The 20,624-nt window shown below is 39.4% G+C and overlaps 3 protein-coding genes across 3 annotated transcripts; 2 read left to right on the top strand and 1 right to left on the bottom strand.

Annotated features, from left to right (window-relative positions):
• Positions 1-959: 959 nt before the first annotated feature.
• LOC135706668 (peptidyl-prolyl cis-trans isomerase-like 3) lies at positions 960-1,689 on the top strand. The gene is made up of 3 exons (XM_065228316.1): positions 960-1,055; positions 1,122-1,477; positions 1,543-1,689. Exons 1-3 carry the CDS (start codon positions 1,053-1,055, stop codon positions 1,667-1,669), a joined length of 486 nt encoding a protein of 161 aa, XP_065084388.1. The 5' UTR covers positions 960-1,052; the 3' UTR covers positions 1,670-1,689.
• A 1,008-nt stretch (positions 1,690-2,697) lies between these two features.
• On the bottom strand, positions 2,698-3,708 carry Nf-YB (nuclear factor Y-box B). Its single transcript, XM_065228314.1, has 4 exons — positions 3,610-3,708; positions 3,079-3,410; positions 2,938-3,019; positions 2,698-2,839 (listed from the first exon to the last, which is right to left on the bottom strand). Exons 1-4 carry the CDS (start codon positions 3,668-3,670, stop codon positions 2,745-2,747), a joined length of 570 nt encoding a protein of 189 aa, XP_065084386.1. The 5' UTR covers positions 3,671-3,708; the 3' UTR covers positions 2,698-2,744.
• A 7,532-nt stretch (positions 3,709-11,240) lies between these two features.
• Positions 11,241-13,361, top strand: und (methionyl aminopeptidase und). The gene is made up of 3 exons (XM_065228313.1): positions 11,241-11,509; positions 11,686-12,523; positions 12,590-13,361. The coding sequence occupies exons 1-3, from the start codon at positions 11,362-11,364 to the stop codon at positions 13,137-13,139; spliced, it is 1,536 nt and encodes a 511-aa protein (XP_065084385.1). The 5' UTR covers positions 11,241-11,361; the 3' UTR covers positions 13,140-13,361.
• Positions 13,362-20,624: the final 7,263 nt, after the last annotated feature.

Raw genomic sequence — 20,624 nt, 5'->3', positions numbered from 1 at the left:
ACGCAGAGAAGCACAGCGTGCTAGGTGGTTAGACTGGCTGAGGCTAATGTATTTTTATGTACTTGGACGTCACACTGAAGTCTGAATACATTAAGCGTACAGCAATACACGTTAAAATTTAATGTATTGAAGATGTCTGCTGATGTTTCCTACATTACAATTTCTATTCGGGTTGACGCTTGGCACCTCTTTAACCAAAACCTTTTCCTCCTTTGCCACGACCAGTCACTTGTTGCTTGTTGGGTGTGGAAGAGTGGACTAGCCACCACCTTCCTACTGCTGCTATTACTGACCACCACGTCCGAAGCGAAAATGAGCTGTTGTCATACAGCACCGCTGTTTTATATCTTTTCAGGTTAAAGCAGAATGATGTGCAACCAAGTGGTACTCGATTATGAGGACTGGGTTTGGGAAGAACGTTTAACAGTGATAAAATAATCACTTTTTATTTGTACATTGGACAATGCTTGACATTACCACTTTTTCAATAGCTTCTCGTTAAAAATCATCAGTCGGAATTGCCATATATGCGTAGAAATATTTATGATCGATTGATGATAAAATAATTGAAATTGGTCCAGGAGCAGCTGAGTTATTAATGTTCAAAATCTTTTATAATTTTGTTTCATGTTCCATTTTCGGTTTTCACAAAGTGCACCCCCAGTATAGAAATGAAAGACGTAGTCCTACGTCAAAAATCTCAAAATAATGTTTTATTTCAAATTTCGAGCGTAATTTTAACTGCTCAAATAAAGTGATTAATTTTGAAACTCAGCATTGCGAACGGCCAAGTTTAAAGAGCTCAATCGCTGGGTTGTTTTGTTTAGCCGTGCATAGAATTGACCCATCTGGAGAAATCTGGCATCACTGCACCCTGTTGACAACAGAAAGTAAACAATGTGTGTTCTAATCGTACGTTGCCGGCTTCATAAGTTTTTTAGATTATAATAGATTATAATATATTATATAGATTTTACCTACATTATTTGAAAGTAGTTGTGCATATTCGATTACATTATTTTCTATTAATATTAACCTGCTGGTGTTCAATTATGGTAGGATTAATTTTCTAGAGCTTGAGATAGATACGGATTGTCGAATTATTCACTTCATTATTTCAGTCCGTCACGCTGCATACCGACGTTGGCGATATCAAACTGGAACTCTTCTGCGAGGATTGTCCCAAGAGTTGCGAAAATTTTCTGGCTCTTTGTGCCAGTGACTACTACAACGGGTCCATATTTCACCGCAACATCAAAGGATTCATAGTGCAAACGGGCGACCCTAGCGGAACCGGAAAAGGTGGTCAATCGATTTGGGGTCGCAAGTACGAAGATGAGTTCAAGGAAAATTTGAAACACAATGAACGGGGCATGGTGTCGATGGCCAACAACGGTCCCAATACTAATGCTAGCCAATTTTTCATCACCTATGCAGCCCAGCCCGCATTGGATTTGAAGTATACACTATTTGGCCGGTTTGTGCTTAAAATTGATATCCGGGATTATGGGTCCATGTTCAATGTTTGCTTTATTCTTTCAGAGTAATTGACGGTTTAGAAGCCCTGGATGAACTCGAGAAGCTGATGGTCAATCCCAAAACTTACCGACCAGTTGTGGAAAAGAAGATAAACAGTGTTACTATTCACGCCAATCCACTGGCTAGGTAATAAAGCAAAACAAAATTAAAGCCTTGCATTTTTCAATGTGTACATTCCATAGAGCAAGAGTCGAGTGAGTTTCTAGCACCGACTTGAAGAAATACGCTGATATATCGCATATACTTGTAAATGGGATAAATGTTAACACGAGGTTGTACAAGAAAAACCGAAGATCAAGTGGTTATAAACTCAATTATACCTAATGTTTCTTCGAGGACGTGGTTTAAAGGCTTGGGTGTAAATCGCGTGATTAGTAGACTTATGTTCAACCACTAATCGTTCCGTAGAATAAACCTCGTAGGCAGTAATATCTGTCGGTTTAGAAACGGTTACGATGACATCGATCATACAGTTTAGCAATGTTCTGATGACGCCGCCAGAGAGTGCCTTTTTGAATACCTCTGAGGTCCAAAGAAGACAACCCTATATTCCTATCAGAGACATGCTGGAAACTTACGATCTCTGCTGATGCAGTCGATTGATGTGTGTCATTCCTGTTTTTCTTATTGTCCCCTCGTCTCTATGGGTCTTAATGTACAACGTTATAGTGCTGGCAACAACTATCTGATGAGACAACGATAGCCCAATTCCATGGTCCTACTCTGATCCATCTCTCAAAAATGTTATGGCTGTTCATAAACCTTACGCGTAGACTATCAACCACACTATTTTTTGGAAATGTGTGTGGACCGTAGACACTCGCCAACTGCCCCAATGTCCCTTAAATTAAAATCTTAAATATTCGAGAGAATTTTCTAAACAGTAAAAAAAGCATCAAATATATTATCCAAAATTATTGAGATAATCAGCCCTATTTCCTTTTCCGTTCGAAACGAATTTTCCAAACAAAACAAACAATGTGTATGGGATATGCGTTTCAAACGGAATACAAATAGGGGTGCTTGAGTATGCGAAATCAATATTCTTGAAGGGATTTCGGATCTAGCAGGAAGTATGTACTTGGTCTTGAATGTTACCAACTATCAAAGTATTTGCTTTCCGATAGTCAAATAATACGTTTAAAAAAAGGCTGCACTTACCTCAAACATACAGTGTTTATAGCTAGGTATCTCTGATCTTAATCCTAAAAAGTATTACTTTTCAAGTAATAACCACCATCTGATCCTTGGTAAATAACATTGCCGGATACCGAGGTGCTCGCATTTGACGGTTGCATGGCTGTAAATTGAAAATTTAAACCATCATTGACATCAAATGTTGCAATCAGTTCTAGAAGTGCGATCAATCATTGTTATGTAGCACCTTTCATAACTCACAACTGTAGTCCTGATCAATCGTTTCATACTGTTGCTGATGTTCCGGTGTTTGTTCGGGACTAGACCTCTCAGTTTTTGTACTCTGAAATTGGCGAAAATGTAGTTTCGAACGAATCAAAAACCAACCCAAACCTCTCTTACATCTCGATATTTGGTGAGATACAATTTCAAAGGCTCCACGTAATTATCGAATCCCAACGTGTACATCGCACACAGAATGTCCTCTCCGTTGATGGTTTTTCGTTTCTCCATATGGCATCGTTCGCTAGCTTCGGAGGTGATAAACGAAATAAATTCCGAGACGCACTCCTGAACACATTCGCGGGCATCTTTTGCAATCTTTCCATTGGAGGGAATTCCTTTCTTCATTATTTTGGTGATATTGGCTATCGGCAGGAATCGATCTTGCTCACGTAATGCAACACCCGATTTGTGTAAATGATCCGCACCGGAATCGTCCGAATGTAAGCCGTCTGTTGAGAAGAAAAAGTGTCAGTCGAATAGTTTCACGGCCATTCAACTCAGAGCTTTGAGTAACCCCAATTTTTATTAAGCTAATAAATATTTCCTTGAGAGAAAAAAAGTGTGATAGCACAACACAAATTTATTCAGTCACTGGATGAGATTGAACGGCCGTATTTGGAATTGAAACCGAACGCACGATATGCTTACCGATTTCGTCTTGAACAAAATATGTACCTTCCAGAACCGAGGGCACGTTACCTTGTGCCATTATTTAAAGCTAATCAAGATTGAATATCTATTTAAAATTACTTAAGGGTTTCACCAAACCTCCCGCACGAACTGGTTTTGTTTAAAAAATTAATGTATGTTCTTGAGACCTTGTTGATAAACATCAAACAAATAAGATGGATGGCGCTGAAACCAATGTACATAAAGAGAGAGGTGCCACAGTTCGTTAATTGTATTTGGAATAGAAGCAAAAATCGACGTCAACCTTTCAAAAATGCGAGATTGATTTAGTAAACAATGGCTTTAGCCATGGATTTCTTAAGAATGAAAGCTAAAGCATGCAACATATGGACACCATCAGTAAGATTAATGTTTCTAGCAGCTGGCATCGTCAATTTGCAGGATGAAGCATTTATTTTAGAGAAATCGACTGTTGTAAGCATTGTTTACGAGCGCAGGTTGGCCCTAATGAAATGTTGACACTGAAATTGTGACGTCGATTGTATCGTTTAGTAGTGTCACTCAATAATAAACCGATTGAGTACCTCGGTAATTTACTCCTTGGGCTGAAACGTCAAGATCACAGTGGGCCTGAAATAACTTTGATCTCACCATTAGGCCGTTCGCAATGCTGTTGTATTTTATAAGGACTGTTTCAATTTGAAACTAGAACAGAAACGCACCTCTCGCAATGCTGAGTTGCAGTTTCATTATTCGAGCACTATTTTGCACCAGATTTGCAACTGCTCGACTATTCTGTTTTATTTCTGAGCGAGTTTGAAACACGAATGGAACTCTGTTTCAAATTTCTTTGGATGTGTTCAAGATGTTTCGAAGAGCTCCACAAAAAAAAACGGAGAACTTCATAGAGAACAGTAAAGTTTATGGAACTTGATGATTACAAACATGTTTTAGAACTGTGCGTTGCGCTGATCGTGTTGCAGTTTTATTTTTGACAGTTTCAAATTATAGAATTGACGAGTAGTTTGAAACAATTTTGAAACTCAGCATTGCGAACGGCCTTAGGCCGTTCGCAATGCTGTTGTATTTTATAAGGACTGTTTCAATTTGAAACTAGAACAGAAACGCACCTCTCGCAATGCTGAGTTGCAGTTTCATTATTCGAGCACTATTTTGCACCAGATTTGCAACTGCTCGACTATTCTGTTTTATTTCTGAGCGAGTTTGAAACACGAATGGAACTCTGTTTCAAATTTCTTTGTATGTGTTGAAGATGTTTCGAAGAGCTCCACAAATAAAAAACGGAGAACTTCATAGAGACCGTAAAGCTTATGGAACTTGATGATTACAAACATGTTTTAGAACTGTGCGTTGCGCTGATCGTGTTGCAGTTTTATTTTTGACAGTTTCAAATTATAGAATTGACGAGTATTTTAAAACAATTTTAAAACTCAGCATTGCGAACGGCCTTAAAATTTTATATTCAAGTAATTCGAGCAGTATTCAGGGATGCCAGGAAGGATAATATTTGTTTACACGCTAACTTGAAAGTACCCATTAATGGTTGAAAAAGACCCATTTTGAAGAAAAGTGGCTTAACTCATTAAATGAGTAAATTTTTTACCCATTAATGAGTATCTGTTACCCATTAATGAGTAATTGTTAATCATTAATGGGTAACAGATACTCATTAATGGGTAAAATTGTTTAATCATTAATGAATTAAGCCACATTTCTTCAAAATGGGTCTTTTTTACTCATTAATGAGTACTTTCAAGTTAGCGTGTACAGGAAATGTCTGGTTTATTTTTTTTTAAATCCTCTAACCTTCATATATGTATACAATTAACCACTTCATTCGAGCAGATAAAATGACGTTTACTACCACTCGAACTTTGAAATGAAACATTATTTTGAGATTTTTTCTTCTAGAACCTCGAGAAAAGTAGCCAACATTTGTGCGTTTCATAAAAAAAAAATAGAAATTAGTTGGTCCAGTTTTGTGAAATCGCTGGTAGAAAGTCACGCCAAAACTGCTTGAGAAAGTGGTCAATTAAGGCCCAAATGCAATGTGGGCGGAAGCGGAACGGAAACGGCAAGTTCAACAGTTGTCACAAATGACATTAACATGCCTAACCGAAGTCGATTTTATTTAAATTCAATCCGACAGCGCGGAAAAAACATTCAGTGGACACAAACCACAACAACAAACCAAGTTGTTGCAAAGCAATTCCAGATTCACTCTAGCAATTACTTGCACTGAAAAAAGTTTTCACTTAGTTTCTATTAGGAACGCACATAATATTTTTCCAATAACAAAAATAATGATTGTTAACTGAATATCACATAGTATAAGAAATTCTATGTGAGAAATCTAGTGAGAAATCATATAGATTTCATTGGACACATAACGTTCATGTGATTTATATGTGCAATTTCCCATTATGGGATCACATGAAAGTTATGTGAAATTCACATGGATATTTTCCACTGGCTATGTGATTTATTTTATTAGTGTGGGATTCCCGAAGAAAAACATAATTGATGGGATTTTTTTGAGTTTGTCATGTTGACGAAAATAGAGCAGGGATAGAAAAGTAGATAGGAATAGATCTGGGAATAGAGATTTTTATGTCTGGTTGTATTGGTGAGATATATGAGAGTGTGTTAGTGAAATTCCGAGGAAAATACATAAAAAATCGCTGTCAAACTAGTTTTGACAGAAATAATTTCATACATTTTTTTAGGTTAGCCAGAGGAAAATAATAAACAACTTTACACGGCGATGCACCCGCTAGTGTGCGTGCGTTAAACGTCACTAATCTCTATAGATGTGATGTGAGGGGTGTTTAAAGGTTTCAGAGGGATACGAGTCTGAACGCGAAGAGGATAGGTGTAAAAAGAAGATAAAAATTTGCTGGAAGGAAGCGTCCATAAATTACGTAACGCTTATAGGGGGAGAGGGGGTCACCTATATCATTACGAATTGACCACTTTGTCAAGCAGTTTTGGCGTGACTTTCTACCAGCGATTTCACAAAACTGGACCAACTAATTTCTATTTTTTTTATGAAACGCACAAATGTTGGCTACTTTTCTCGAGGTTCTAGAAGAAAAAATCTCAAAATAATGTTTTATTCCAAAGTTCGAGTGGTAGTAAACGTCATTTTAAGTGCTCGAATAAAATGGTTAATTATTACATAAGGGAGGAGGCTTTGATGTAAAGTTTGAAAATACAGGTAAAGAAAATCATCACTAAATCTTGCTTGCAAAATGTATATGTTTTAATTTTATATCTTGATATTTTCGCTATTCTTAAACATTTGAAAAGCAGGTACGCTGATCTTTTGTTTTTATATTGAATATTAATAATTTAATTACCTAGAAATAAAAAAGACAACGAATTCCAAAATTAATTCAATGGAGGCTTTTAGAGCGTCACGGAATAAATAGAGGGGTATCATTTTCAGTGATACGTTTTGTTCCAAAAAGGGGAGGGGGGGGGTCGAAAATATTTATTTTTAGCGTAACGTAACGTAATGGACACCGCTCAACAAATCATATTGTCGAGCAGTTTTGAGACGACCTTCTACCAGCGATTTTACGCAAATGAAACAATAAATTCCAGATTTTTCAAGCATTTTACAAATAAGACCCTATTTTCTCGAGGTAGAAAGAAAAAGTATCAAAATATTGTTCCACGTTAAAGTACGAGTGGTAGGAAACGTCATTTTAAACTGCTCGAATGATGTGATCCATTGACCACTTTTTCAAGCAGTTTTGGCGTGACTTTCTACCAGCGATTTCACAAAACTGGACCAACTAATTTCTATTTTTTTGTGAAACGCACAAATGTTGGCTACTTTTTTCGAAGTTCTTAAAAAAATAAATCTTAAAATAATGTTTCATTTCAAAGTTCGAGTGGTAGTAAACGTCATTTTATCTGCTCGAATGAAGTGGTTAATATTAACCAAAGCTCCCAGCTCAAGTGCAGAAAACGGTTCCGTACCGAATAGGTCGAAACTGTACTATAGCAGGAACGGGTGGCGGCGATGGATCACTAGAATCCGGTTAATATTCCCAGCTGTATTTGGACGGGAATTTGATTAGCAATATTCTCGAACAGAAACTCCATCAGCCGGTGAATGTCTTACTTCACTATTAGCTCTTTCTTCTCCGAACCCTTGATTAACAGCAGCGACGAGTACAACTTGGGCCGAGTGGAAAAAGTGACCTGAATTCCTTTTCCACCTGCTTGTCGTATAGGGGGGTTGATTGGTGATGCTTTTCCCGGGGCTACACAGCAAAAAAAATGTAAACTGATGTATGAAATAATGATGTAATAGCAAAAAGCAGATACAATATTATATAAATGGATGTAATTTTGTTCGCAAAATCGATGTACATCGTACAACGTTATATCAACAATCAATACGAAACTAACGATTTTAAATTGGCTCACTACTTGACTAGCCTGTTGGTCCCAAGCAAACGATTAACGTACCTCATTCTACTTCGAAATTCTACTACTAGTTTGTTTTGATTCGCTATGAAAGTTTGACAGATAAAATGAGGGGTTAGTGGATTTTCCTATGTTTCGAGGACTTGGGACCGAAGAGAGTACCAGAGCTGAGCCAAAAAGTTGAGCACGTTATTTCGGGACCTTCTAGTATTAGAGTTACCTCTATGGTTATATTCAGCGAATCCAAACACATAAAGCAACCAACGATACAGACAAAACGGTTGCTACGACTACCATGACAAACTCGATCGTTAACATAGCTCGATCCGAGTGGTAAAAGGATAATGATATATTGCTTGCCTGCTTTGTTGCAATATACACGGATGAGGACATAGCTTGATATGAATCGAGAAAAGACATAACAAAAAAATCCCATTAACACACGTGTATCATCTTCGGCTTTACTTCGTGAAGCAGTTTGCCAACAATTTGCTTGTTTCCTTCTACCGCCCGGAATGAGTTGTGTCGCACGGGCTGCTTGTCAAAAAAAGAACGAAGAAGATTATATCATTATTGCTTTGCACTTCTGACATAGCGTTATTATTCGGTTCGTTGATCGCTTGTCACTTTGTCATTTGGAGATATTTTTGATTCCTTGGTTATATCACAGACAAACAGACATAACACATTGAATATTTCTCAATGTAAAACATCGTCGCAAAAACATTACCGCCATCTGTTGAGTACACTGTGGTGGGTAGTACGCTGAACAGATGGCGGTACTGTGTAAACGTCAAACTCAAGGAAAAGGACTATGCGCGCCGCAGGTGGCGGTACTACCAACTACGATACTTTTAAATTGACCGTTAAATGCTGGTTCGATGAACAACTTGCGAGTGTTATGTCTGTTTGTCTGTGGTTATATTACACAACCGATGGATTGACCTGCACAGCAAAAAAAAAATGTAATATCGATCAACGTAATTCAAGCTGATGTATAAAATAATGATGTAATAGCAAAAAACAGATACAATATTACATCAAAAGATGTAATTTTGTTCGTAAAATCGATGTACATCGTACAACGTAATATTACACAACCGGCGGAATGACCTCTGTGCAGCTGTTTGGATGTAATATTCAACAACTTTTTTTTCTGTGTGGTTGCAGCAGTTTGGATGTAAAATTCAACAACTTTTTTTTTCTGTGTAGAAGCAGCAGTTCGAACGAAATCAACAGTTGCTTCGTGTCTGTTCGGCAACTTCCATGCTACAACAAAGAGACACCTGGGCTCTTATCCGTTGAATTCGATCGGTTTGGGTCCAGGAAATGGATGTGCGTTGCCGTCTTTTCTGTGATGCACTTGATGTTTTTGCCCCTGCGACCGATTATGGCCAACTGACATGTACTTAGTTCCGTTAATTGTTAACATAGGGCAGTGCGGTCAAAACATGTATCCGAAGTCCCCTCTTTTTTACATATTCTGCACAAAAAAAATACTTCCTCAGCCCCACCCCTGACAGGATTTCCCGCCGTATTCTATGAATAGTGTGGGGCCTAAGGGAAGGACAGCTCCAAGTATCAGCATCAATACGGATGGTGGAAATATTAAATATTTCAATATGTGTGATATTTGCAAATCTTACACCTAGTCTGACAGTTGTTTTTTGTGTTTTACAGTTTTTGGTTTTAAGTGTACATTTGACATTCGTTTAAAATGGATAAATGGATTTCACACCAGAGCCATGTCATTTTTTGATGATCTTGCTGGCCACCTCCACCGAAATCCGCTCCTTGTTCTCATAAATTCGGCATTCTTTGGTAGCTGATCTCAGTGCACATAATCGGTCGCACGTTCCCAGGAAATATTCATTAATTTCCTCGAATTCTTAATCGCCTGCAAACCCATGTGCTGTCCTCCGATGGAACGGGAATCGACTGACTACGCCGCCCCTGTAAACGGAGTCCCAGATTGATGGTTCCGTGGTCGTATTACGCTTGATTCGCCATGAGCCTGCAATTTGGAGAGATTTGCTGCTGGGGGAACTTGCCTAGTCCAGTGCCGTTTTTATCATCAAAAGCCGAAGCCGAAAACGATCAGAGCTATCGGAAACGAAAATCTAGGCAAAAATGATGAAACAGAAAGCTGCAGAAAACATTAACAACAACCGCGAAACGTCATGGAGTGTATGCCGAGGTGTATGCGTTAAAACTACATTGTTAATTTGTTTTACTTTGTAGCTTTCCGCTTGACAGTTAATATCATTGATATTTATACTAAAAACTATAATAACTACCAATATGAGCAATTTTTACACCAAATATTACTTCACATCAAGTTGTACTTCCCCTAGGGTGGAGCAGAAAGTATATTTTGTCCGTCGGTGATTGGTACTAGATTGCGGATCATAGACCGACGTTAAATAAAGGAATTAGGAAGAACTGAGGTGGCATTGCGCATCTCTAAACGAAAACCTTTTTCATACAAGCGTTCGTACAAAATGTCTTTCGTTTCGAGATGCGCAATGTGCCCCCTACACAGCAAAAAAAAAATGTAATATCAATCAATGTAATTCAAGCTAATGTATGAAATAATGATGTAATAGCAAAAAGCAGATACAATATTACATCAATGGATGTAATTTTGTTCGTAAAATCGATGTACATCGTACAACGTTATATCAACAATCAATACGAAACTAACGATTTTAAATTGGCTCACCACTTTAGTAGCCTATTGGTCCCAAGCAAACGATTAACGTACCCTATTCTAGTTGAAATTCTATTACTTCACTATGTTTGTTTTGATTCGCTATGAAAGTTTGACAGATAACATCAGGGGTGTGTGGATTCATGCAGAACATGCAGGGGTGAGTGAAATAGCTTGGGACTGCTTGGGACCGTTGTTCTGGTACTGAGTGAGCCAAAAATAATAATGATTTTCTTCGGGACCCAGTGGTCTTAGAGTTACCTCTATGGTTATATTACACAACCGATGGATTGACCTGGTTGCAACAGTTTGGATGTAATATTCAACAACTTTTTTTTTGTGTTCAAAATTCGGTACATATCCACACATCTATTACAAATGAGTATCTATAGGATATTCGAGTTGCTTATTCGAGCAGATTTTACAGCTCCCTATTTGGCTCTGTCAGAAGTGTCAGGTGTCATTTTCAGCACATGCACGCATTTTCCTGGTGAGCAGACAAAAGCGCGAGTAAGACATTTTGGCCCCTTTCTTCCGTGGACGGTAATCTGAAGCAGAGGTGTAAAAGAAAGGAAAACTAGTATTTTCCAAAGCGAAAAATGGCGGCTGTCGAAACCAAACCTGCGGAAGTGCAGGAAAACCTTGTCAACGACGAGGAAAAGGAGGAAATCAACGACGAGAATGCTGACGAAAATGCTTCCGACGAGAAGAAGAAAAAGAAGAAACCGAAAAGGCCAAAGAAGTCCGGTGAGTAACAAGGTGTAAACAACCCGGTTGTGGAATGCATGGATATTTTAAGCGACTTCCTGGTTCTCGCTATGTGATGCATTTCTTTTGAGGATTTGTTTGTTCGCAAATTGAGTTAAAAATTATCTGTAAGTAGCTCCGTGTTCTCAAACAATGTTATTGCTTTATCTGTATAGCTGCTGAAAAAGCTGAAGCTGCGGCACTGAGGGAAGCGGTCGCTGAGAAGGAGGCAGCTGAGAAAGCCGCTCGTGAAACGGAAAAGGCAGCTGCAAAGGAAGCCGAAAAATTGAAGAAACAGCAACAACAACAAAAACAACAGCAGCAGAAAAAAGAAGCAGCTGACGAGGACGAGGACGACGATGAAGATGAAGGAGCTGTAGGCGAGGGGGGTGCTGATGCCGCCAAGAAGAAGAAGAAAAAGCGTAATAACAAGAAGAAGGTCGCTGGTGGTGCTGGAACTGCTGGTGGCAAACTGGTAGCTCCATCGGTTCCCATTGTTGAACAGTTCAAGGATGGCAAATACCCCGAAGGAGAAATTATGCAATATCCGGACGCGACTACGGCAAAGGATCGTTTCACTAGTGAGGAGAAACGTGCCCTCGATAGGATGCACTTGGACATCTATAACGAGCTACGTCTGGCTGCTGAAGCTCACAGACAGACGAGACAGTACATGCAGAAGTGGATCAAGCCGGGTATGACGATGATCGAAATCTGCGAAGAATTGGAAAATACAGCCCGAAGGCTGGTTGGTGAAAAGGGACTTGAGGCGGGATTGGCTTTTCCAACAGGATGCTCGAGGAACCATTGTGCAGCTCATTACACCCCTAACGCTGGGGATCCCACCGTGCTGCAGTATGACGACGTGACTAAAATTGATTTTGGAACCCATATTAAGGGACGTATCATCGATTGTGCGTTCACACTTTCATTCAACCCCAAGTACGACAAACTGCTGGAGGCCGTCAAAGATGCCACCAATACCGGAATTCGGGAAGCAGGAATTGATGTCAGGTGAGTGTGGATGGAAGGGTCTTTGTCGAATGTAAATTTAAATTTAACTTATTTCGCCCTTCCCAGGTTATGCGACATCGGAGCCGCCATCCAGGAAGTTATGGAGTCGTACGAAATAGATTTGGATGGAAAAACATACCAAGTCAAGAGTATCCGTAATCTGAATGGTCACTCGATTAGCCCGTACCGCATTCACTCCGGCAAGACTGTTCCGATCGTGAAAGGTGGCGAAACGACCCGCATGGAGGAGAACGAATTCTACGCCATTGAAACGTTCGGTTCCACCGGCCGTGGAATGGTCCATGACGACATGGATTGTTCGCATTATATGAAGAATTTCGATACACCGTTTGTACCGTTGCGCTTGCAATCGTCCAAGCAGCTGCTTGGGCTGATTAACAAGAACTTCGGAACGTTGGCCTTCTGCAAACGTTGGCTGGACCGAGCCGGAGCCACCAAGTACCAGATGGCGCTGAAGGATCTTTGCGACAAGGGTGTCGTTGAAGCGTATCCGCCGCTGTGCGACGTGAAAGGCTGCTATACTGCACAATACGAGCACACGATCATGTTGCGCCCCACCTGCAAGGAGATTGTATCTCGTGGCGATGATTACTAGAGAGGGCTCTTGACGCCGAACGATTGACCGGTGAATTCGTTAGGACTTTGTCAAAATACGGTCGGTTTGCCTCTATTTGATACAGTGAAACAAGTTAGTAAGTATTGGAGTATCATTGTTTCGTTTTCTCAGTTTTGAAATCGTGTCAAACCAAATGGTTCAATTGTAACGAAAATAACATTTATTATTCAAAATACATCTAGTGTACACGTTGGTAAAGTACTGGTTTCCGTGTCATTGCTTTGTTCCGAACACTCTTCAGTACCACTCTATAGAAGTCTTTCCGGTAACCGTACCTAGTTCAGGATTAATGAAAATATATTTCTCAATTTTACGACTTTTTCCCTGTTTGTGGTTTCTACATTGTAGGGTCGGGTGGGGCAAGAGTGCCACCTTAACAATTGTACGTTCTATATATGCCAAATAGTGGACATTTATAGGAGTTTCTACACCGTATTGCAACTTCATATTATTGCCTTCATACATCAGGAATGTAATGCAAATTATATATCGTCAAAAGTTGTTAACGATTTTTTCAAAATGTCATCTCAAATCTTTTTTTGAAACTGCAATGAGGCAAGAGTGCCAACCCCTATAGACAAAAGCTGTAATTGTTTACCCAATTTAACTATTGAATTTTACAATATTATTCACTACATAACAAATCACGGATCAAGAGCTGAAGATCGCCATCTATTATAATTGAATCGAATTTAACCTCGCATTTGGGTACTGAGGCAGCTCTTGCTTCAACTATTTATAGAAGTAGTCAGAAATTCAAGAGCATGATTAACATCATCTTTAGATCTTTCGAACGAATATTTGGATCGAAGCCATATTCCATAAATGTTCGATATTGCTCCCAATCAGCTCTATGGTAATTGAAAGTAGAGCTGTTGGGATTAGAAATTATTTCTTGGGATATTTCAAAAGTTACTGGAAGGTGATCAGAACCGAAGTCAGCATGGGTAACCAATTGGCTGCAAAGTTGACATGAATCAGTTAAGACCAAATCAATAGTTTAGAGATTCCTTGCTGAAGAAAAGCATGTTGGGCTGTTTGGATATTGAATACTGTAATAAACTGCAGAACAATCTTCAAACAGAATATAACCATAGAGGTAACTATAAGACCAGAAGGTCCCGAATAAACCTGCTTAACTTTTTGGCTCAGCTCTGGTACTCTCTTCGGTCCCAAGCTAATCGATGCACCCCTACACGCTTATTCTGGTCAACTCAAAATTGAGTCGAATGTACTCATCTCAGCGGCAAGTAGGGCTACTCAAAATTGAGTAGCCTTATGTTGACTCACTTTTGAGTAAACGACGTTCTCACGTAGACTGATTCAAATCCACTCAGCGATATTTTCAGTTGCGTGGTTGGGGGTTTGTTTTGATTTTATGAAAGGAAATGGAACCAATTGCCTTAAGCAATGCCTACACAGAAATTCAAAACAACCCAAAATTAAGTTCTTTTCACTCATCTCCCATGTTCCGTACGATAAGCCAAATTTGGGTAAACCGGCTCAAAGTAGTTTGCATTTAAGCACGGCAAAAAAAAATTACCCATCGCTAAGTTATTTTCAATTTTTTCTACACAAAATTAAGTTCAATTAACTCAAATTTGGGTATATCGCATATTACTCAATTTTGGCTTCTCGTACGGAACTAGACGGTTGAGTCGAATCTTTCGTTCTATTTTTGACAACAATAGCGAGAGGAAATGAAACGGGCAGAGGTCAAATAACTCAAATTTGAGTTTAAAAAACTCAAGCGGTGGGTAGTTTTGTTTTTCTGTGTACTTACCTGAAGGAATTTCCACCGGTTTTGAGTGAAACATTCGCCCGTTTTCTAGGAGATTTTTTCTATGTCCAGGATTTTGCTGACTGAGTGGCTTTTACTCAGTTTGACATTTCTCGTTTACTCAGTTTTTGACAACTTGATTCAACGGACGAAAGTGAGTACGATCGACTCACCCGGTGAGTAAGCTGAAGTTAGCGTGTACTTCCAGCTCTATCTACACTAATAAAAATTCAATGATTAATTTTATGTGTCCCACACATGAATTTTTGCAATGTGATAAACATATGATATATATGTGTCCGACACATAGTTTTTATGGGTACACATAAAATTCATGTGTAGCCACACAGGCTTGCCAAAAGCTCCATCTAGAGTCATCATTAAGCTGAGCTCCAGCATATTTTGATGATGAAATATTTTGCTCTCATGGAGCTATACTTGATGCTCAAGCAGGGCTCTTGCCAACCCGCATCTTTGTGAGGGATGCGGAGCTCGTTCTCGGGTGTACATCGACTCTACCTGCCGAGCAGAAATTTTAACTTCGTGATGCGCTCGCGCAAAGCAGTAAACTTGGAGCTTCGTGATGTATTCGTAGAGAGCTTGGCTCTTGATGGCTTCTCCCAGTGCGCATGAATAGATGATTTTGTATTGTATTCGAGAAAGAAGTAAAAATTAAAAAAAAAAAAACATTATGGAGCGTATGCATACATTCCGTAACGCCAAAGTGGCAAATGTATTCATAGGGTAACTGTCTATATTCTATTCTATATATTCGTGTTGAAAATACACGTATTTGTTTTTGTTTGGTTTGACAGCTATGGGAACAAAATAAACATATTTTGAAATTATTTTAGTATTTGAGTGCAGGGTAAAGCTAAATAAAACGGATTGCAAAGAAATGAAAATTAAAAAGATCTTCGGGCAGGGCATCCCCTTCTTATTTTGGGGTGCGATTAAGGGTGAGCTGTGGGTATTGGGGTCCTTGTCCGGGATGCAGAGACCCGTCGGGGTGAAGTTGATACAGTGGGGTTCCACCGGTTTTGTCGAGTTGATTTCCGGATCCATCTTCGGTTTTGCCACTTTTGGTCCATCTGCTGAATCTTCTAACTTGCTGAAGAACAGAGCCGTATCAAAATTTGATTTGCGTTTCTGCGACATCTTGCAACCAACTGAAGGTTATGAATTAATCGATTCAGACTCCACCTGATTTAAACAACGCTAGACCAACAATTGAAATAGGCAAAACAACAAAATGTAAACAATGGCTTTAAACATAAATTCTTCGAAAATCAAAGCACATAAACAATCTAACGCCATTATCTGATAGTGTAAACTTCCTTTATCAAATAGAAATTTTAGTTTACGTGGTAGTGTTTTGATTCTCAAGAAGTTTGTGTTTAAAGCCATTGCTAACGTTTGGTTGTTCTGCCAATTTCAATTGTTGGTCCAGAAAGATTTCCGAGCTACCGTGTGTGCAGCGAGGGTAACGAATTGAATGAATGAACATGTTAAAAGGCAACAGGAGAATACGAAGACAGCACCAAGGGATAATCCATAAACGGAGTAATTAGTGCTTTTGCTATTTTTTCCCTCGTACATTCTAAGTCAGAAATATAATTTCGTTTATCCACTCATAAAGCACTTAGCGGAAAAAACAATCAAAGATTTTTGTGACTGAGTTTGAGTAACCCAAAAAGTGGTCCCCGAGTTAAAAAAAAAACACCAATCTCTCAAAATGTTACGTTCTCTGGGAATGATCCTGTAGTCCATTGTATGTATTGTTGTGTATCATAATATTGAATGGAAGAACCGTGCATAAATCAAAGGCCGTGTGTGCTCTCTCCGAATGCATAACGAAGCTCTATATTTACGGTTTCACCGAGTCCATCCCGAAGTTCAAAATGTTGTTTGGTGAGCAGAGCCGATGCAAATCACGCCTCACTCAAGAACGAACCCCGCATCACTCATCGTGATGCGTGTTTGTGGAAGTCCAGCTTGAGCATCAATCTGAGCTCGAGCTCTTTTGCGCTCTTTGGATTTGACACCATTGCTCTTTATATGTGAGGGATGAACTAGCTCACGATGAATGAGCATCTATACGGCATAATCTGAGTTCGAGGAGTTTAGGCAAGCCTGGCCACACATACTATTCATTTGACTCATAAATTTCATGTGTAGTTCTGAGTGGATTCTGTTTATGTGTGGACTAATGAAAATCATGTGGAATTTTACATGGATATTCGCCAATAAAAATGTGTCGAATATTATGAGTGTATAATTCGACACATTTTTATTGGCGAATATCCATGTAAAATTCCACTTGATCTTCATGTGTCCACACATAAACATAATCCACTCAGAAGTACACATGAAATTTATGAGTCAAATGAATAGTACAGGGTGCGTGACGAATTTTTGCAGTAAATGGCATATTTGATAAAAAAAATACACCAGTTAGTTATTCTAGCAATGAATTTTGTGCGATTTATTTTCTTTCGCAACATATGGAAGTTGTAAGTAAATTTATTCAAAAAATTGCCTTCCCTTTCGACGACTGTAGTTAGACGCTTCCGGAAACTGCACGTTTAAAAATGTTTCGATCCATAGATGTCATCACTGCCTTGATTTTAGCTTTTAGCGACTTAAGTGTGGTGTGAGGGGTTCTATTGGTATCCCGTTGGACGACGCCCTATACAAAATAATCCAACGGATTGATATCGGGACTCCTTGGGGGCCAAATTTCTTCTTCCCAAATTTACGAAATATTTTCCGTAAGCCATTTCTGTGCTTTATTAGCAGTATGAGCAGGTGCTCCGTCTTATCACTTTCCCAAGCCTTTTTTAATATTATACACTGTTCTTTCAGACACATTTACCGACCGAATTATTTCTTTCATGCATACTCCGGCGCGCAACAAAGCGACAACGGCTGACAGATTGCTCTCTTGTTTCGACATCTTTACGTTTACTCAACATTGTTTGTTTAAATCTTACACCTAACAGTATAAGCTATCCAGTGCTGCCAAATATATCTAAATCATGATGCACAAGCATGAGAAATTACTATTACAAAAATTCGTCACGCACCCTGTATGTGTACACATAAAAACTATGTGTCCGACACATTTGTTTATCACATTGCAAAAATTCATGTGTGGGACACATATAATTAATCATTGATTTTATAGATTTGTTTTAGAACAAAGATTTTCGAGCTCGACCAACAATACAGAAGGGTGAATCAAACAAATTGTAATAACCTTAGAGATCGTCCATTAATTATGTCACACTTTTAGGGGGAGGGGTTTTTTTTGGAAACTGTGACGAGCCTTACAAAAAACGATTAAGGTCCATATAAAAAATGTGTCAAGGGGGGGGGGGAAGGGGGGGGGGGGTTAAAATGGGCCAAATTTGCGTGACATAATTAATGGACTTTCCCTTATCTTGCATACCGAAGCTCACCTAACCAATCGAACGCCACTATCGAAAAGCAGATAATTTCCCCTACCTGGTGGTGTTGTTGAAGCATTGAAAGTTTGATTACAAAAGCTTATTCGCCTTTTTGTATTGTTGGTCGCGATTTCACGATGTTCCTTTCTTATAAACAAACGGGTGTCACCGTTACTTGTCATGATAATTATAGAGATGTGATCCGATAACAGAGATGTGAACGATACAAATAGATATTATCCGTTTGTAGAGATTTAAGCTGGATTATATCGGATATAATCGATAAAATGGATTTGTCCGACTATAAATCGATTCATCGAAGTTAAGAGTTAGTTTTGGCAACATTTGAATAAATCTGAGACTTTCGTCCCCCTCGGTGTTGACCACCACCTGTCGCGATTCATACCAAGTGTTCTGTCGGCACGAGAACTGTCTAGACGTCGTTTTATAACATAATTGTAAATAAATATTGTTCAAATCAAGAAACGCTTGCTGTAAAAATGAATTTTTTTTCCGATTAAAATAGCCCATGTAATATTAACTACAGCCTAGACTACAGCACACTTTCCTGGTAAAAAATGTGTGTTTGAAATGAGAATAATCCTATTTTAATTTCAACACTGCAACGTTTTTCATTTGACAGTTCTACAATTCGTTTTGAAAGATTCAACTTTTAAAACTAGAGAAAAATAAACCAACACACTCAAAGCTCTTTATCGTTTTGTCGTTGAAAAATTTTCTTCGCAAAACGCCCTTATTGTAAGACATTTAGTGTTCAGATCAAACCCTGAGAGGTATCCTGATGAGTGCTATTTTGAACCCCTTTGGATACGGTTGTGTTTTAAGTTTGCTCTCTGTTTTGTGCGTGCATTCGCTTACTTAGTTTTCGGCTGCATTTGCCTGATTAGCGCTGACACTCTGCCTCCTACTGTGTTACCTGACTTATAACGAATATACGTTGTATACGAGTACCCCGAATAGAACGTAAAGGGTGTCCACGATGAAATTGCCACACTATGAAATTGCTCTAACTTTTTAACCGTTGGGTAGAATTTAATGAAAATTTGGGTGGATTTAGTTCATAGTGCATTATTTACATCCTGCAAGTTTTAAAATTCCTGTGATCAATACTCGCGGAAATGGAGTCGAAAGAACAGCTCGTGCGTGATAAAATCTTGCGCATTCATCACGAGAACAAGGATCTCTCGCATCGTTCCATCGCTAAAACGTTGGGAATCGCGAATTCCACGGTGTCGCGAGTGATTAAGCGGTTCGAGGAACGGTTGACCACCGATCGGAAGCCCAGAAGTGAAGGAAAAAGTATTCCGTACAACACCAAAAATCACAACCGCGTAGTTGGGGCCATCAACCGAAATCCGAACGCCTCCGTTAGGGATGTGGCTAAGAAGCTGCACCTAAGCCGAAGTTTTGTCCAGAAGGCCAAAACTAAGGCTGGGCTTCGAACGTTCAAGGTACAAAAGGGCCCTAATCGCGACGAGAAGCAGAACAAGTCCACCAAAACCCGTGCCAGGAAGTTGTACCTCAACATGCTGACGAAAGTTGAATGCTGCATCATGGACGACGAAACATATGTGAAGGCCGACTTCAAACAGATCCCCGGCAACCTGTTTTTCACGGCCAAGGATAAGTTCAGCGTTCCGGAGCATGTCCGCACTCAGAAGATGTCCAAATTTGCGAAGAAATTCCTGGTTTGGCAAGCCATCTGCACGTGCGGTTAGCGGGGTGCACCTTTCGTGACCCAGGACACGATGAACGGACAGGTGTACATAAAAGAGTGCCTCCAAAAGCGGCTGCTTCCTCTCCTGAAGGCCCACAACGTCCCAACAATCTTCTGGCCGGATTTGGCCTCATGCCACTACTCCAAGGACGTGCTGAAGTGGTATGCGAACAATAAGGTCAATTTCGTGCCGAAAATGTTCAACCCTCCCAACACTCCGGAGCTCCGCCCCATCGAGAAGTACTGGGCGATTATGAAGCAGCACCTTCTTAAACGACCTAAGGTAGTGAAGACAGTCGAGGAACTGAAGAAAGTATGGGTTTACATGCAAAAAACGGTTGATTCACAGGTTGTGCATAATCTTATGGCCGGGGTTAAGGCCAAGGTGCGGGCATTTGCGTATGGACTGTAAATAAAATACGAGTAAAATGGTAAAATGAAGTTTAATAGTTATTTCTCAATACCTGAAAATTTGATGGCTATCGGATGAAAACTCG

This window comes from Ochlerotatus camptorhynchus, unplaced genomic scaffold (genome assembly GCF_037179485.1).
Source record: "Ochlerotatus camptorhynchus isolate MF236.1 unplaced genomic scaffold, CSIRO-AGI_Acam_v1.1 ptg000284l, whole genome shotgun sequence".
Classification (NCBI taxonomy): Eukaryota; Metazoa; Arthropoda; class Insecta; order Diptera; family Culicidae; genus Ochlerotatus; species Ochlerotatus camptorhynchus.
This window is presented reverse-complemented; position numbering and strand designations above follow the sequence as displayed.